This window comes from Priapulus caudatus, unplaced genomic scaffold (genome assembly GCF_000485595.1).
Source record: "Priapulus caudatus unplaced genomic scaffold, Priapulus_caudatus-5.0.1 Scaffold143, whole genome shotgun sequence".
NCBI lineage: Eukaryota > Metazoa > Priapulida > Priapulimorpha > Priapulimorphida > Priapulidae > Priapulus > Priapulus caudatus.
In genome coordinates this window covers 1-2,425 of record NW_014577204.1, presented here as the reverse complement: position 1 = coordinate 2,425, position 2,425 = coordinate 1, and the positions used below count along the sequence as shown (strand labels likewise).

Sequence of the window (2,425 nt, the reverse complement as noted above, 5' to 3'; positions counted from 1 at the left end):
ACGCACATGTATGTATATGGGATATAGATATCCACTGTCTCTACCGGGTATATCCACAGCAGGATCTTAGGGATAGGATTTACCTTGAGTTTCTTCAGACCTCGCAGCGCCTGAGGGGAGATGTAGAAAATCACGTTATTGTCCAAAACTAGCTGAGACAGATTGCTAGCATCTATCAAGCAACCGTCGTCTAATTTCTCAAGGGAGCTGTATCTTATAAACAGAAGCTCTGAAAACAAACGGAGGACGGCAAATAAGAATCGAGCGCAGTGCGAATGCTCATGACACCATGAAAGCGTAAAAGTCTGGCATAGACGGATACAAATATACTCAAGCCTGGCATAGGCGGAAGAAAACAGAAAACATACCCAAGTCTGGCATAGTTGGGAAAATCTGGCATGGTATTGCGGACAACGCCGTCTCCTCTACGTATAAGGAACGAAGCCCTCCGATTCCAGCGAACGCGTCTGCGTGTATAGTGGTAAGCTTTTCTCCGTACATCAGATACACACTATCGATGGTTAAGCCGGCGAACGCTCTACCGGGTATCTTCTCAAAGCCAAAGTTTTTTATTGTGAAATCGTAGATCGTCGTCGGTCGTGGAATCCTAGCGATGATGTCAAACACTTGCGAACCGTCTCCAGGTAGTAAGCTAACATCGCAGGTGATCTGCGCGCCAGTACTACCTTCTGAGCAGGTGCAAGGATACAGGCTGGAGGCGGAGGGGCAGTCGCTACCAGCGCTCGCACCTCCCGCTAGCAGGATAACAGCGAAAATCAGAAGAATACACATGACTATCGATATGAAGGCTACGTTCGGCGGCGATCGGTTTAAATAGGTAATTCGTGTGAAGCGGGACAGCTGCTGCTGCTTGTTCCACGTTGCAATTTTGGCTCCTTATCTAATTTCACTTGTGTCAACGGAGTCAACGCGTGTCATATAAAATGATATTTCAAATAAGTGATAAGCACTGCGGATGGAACCCGCCACAGCTGACGTTAGATACAATCAGAGACTGTGTGACGCAATCCTCGCAAATAAAGATGAAATGATTAAAACAGAGAATCGCCGCCATGACACGAACGGTAAGAAGAGTGTGTTAGGCGATACAGGAACACCTTCATGTAAATGTTAAATGATGAGAAATGTAATATGAGTTACTATCGACGGCGCTGAGCTAAACGCACGTTCCATATGTTCACGTAAACCTATATATGCGTAAACCAGCTAGCACGCGGTGCGCGCCGAATTCGCATCATATGCGGCGGGGGGGGGGAGATTTTTAAACACACACACGTGCGAGGCACAATCCATCACTATATGTTATTGTGGAGATCTCAGGGGTGTATNCTCTCTCTCTCTCTCTCTCTCTCTCTCTCTCTCTCTCTCTCTCTCTCTCTCTCTCTCTCTCTCTCTCTCTCTCTCTCTCTCTCTCTCTCTCTCTCTCTCTCTCTCTCTCTCCCTCGCTCTCTCTTTCTCTCGCTACCCGCCCTCCCCTCTCCCCTCCTCTTTCTCCGCTTCTCTCTCCCCTCCTCTCCCCTTCCTCTCCTTCCTCTCTCTTGCTTCCTCTATTATGGCCTACCCTTCCTTTGTTGCAGCAAGAGGTGGTGTATCAGAGGAAGGAGGCGTGCGGGCTGCGAGCGACACGCAGCATCCTAGAGAAGGAGTTACATGCCCCTCTCTTCTCCCCTCCTCTCTCTTGCTTCCTCTCTCATGGCCTACCCTTCCTTTGTTGCAGCAAGAGGTGGTGTATCAGAGGAAGGAGGCATGCGGGCTGCGAGCGACACGCAGCATACTGGAGAAGGAGTTACATGCATTGCTCGTGCAGCATCATGGCCTGCAGCTGACGCTACACGCTAAGCTAGGAAGCCCTGTAGATTCAGACGCCATCAAACAACGACTAGTACGTGCACGTGTGTGTATATATATACATATATATATATACATACATATGTATATATATACATATACATATATATATATTATATAATACATAGTTACGATGTATCGCCTGTTAAATAAATATGAAGATAGATAGATGGATAAACAGGATTGACAGAGATTGATAGAGTTTCTTCTCCAGTAAGATGCGTGTGGCCCAAAAGGAAGGGTAAACAATGAGAGATAGATCTGATCTATCACATTTAGAGATCATTTTTGTAACCTAAAGTCCATCCCAACCCCACCCACCCCACACACACCCCACAACCCCACCCTCCCCACCCACCCCACACACCCCACTCCTTTGCAAAACCTACTCACTTCACAGGTGGTCCTATAACTCTCTCTCTCTCTCTCTCACTCTCTCTCTCTCTCTTTCTCTCACTCTATCAATCTCTGTCAATCCTGTTTATCCATCTATCTATCTTCATATTTATTTAACAGGCGATACATCGTAACCTATGTATTTTATATAATATATATA

General features: G+C 46.6%; 1 protein-coding gene across 1 annotated transcript in view; it reads right to left on the bottom strand.

The window, feature by feature from the left end:
* Positions 1–792, bottom strand: part of LOC106806110 (insulin-like growth factor-binding protein complex acid labile subunit) — a 12,692-nt gene extending 11,900 nt beyond the window's left edge. Inside the window, exons 1-2 of the mRNA XM_014807964.1 lie at positions 369–792; positions 84–229 (exon numbers count right to left, since the gene is read on the bottom strand). Of these exons, the coding sequence (XP_014663450.1) occupies positions 84–229; positions 369–792 (570 nt within the window). The remainder of the gene's footprint in view (positions 1–83; positions 230–368) is intronic.
* Between the last annotated feature and the right edge of the window lie 1,633 nt (positions 793–2,425).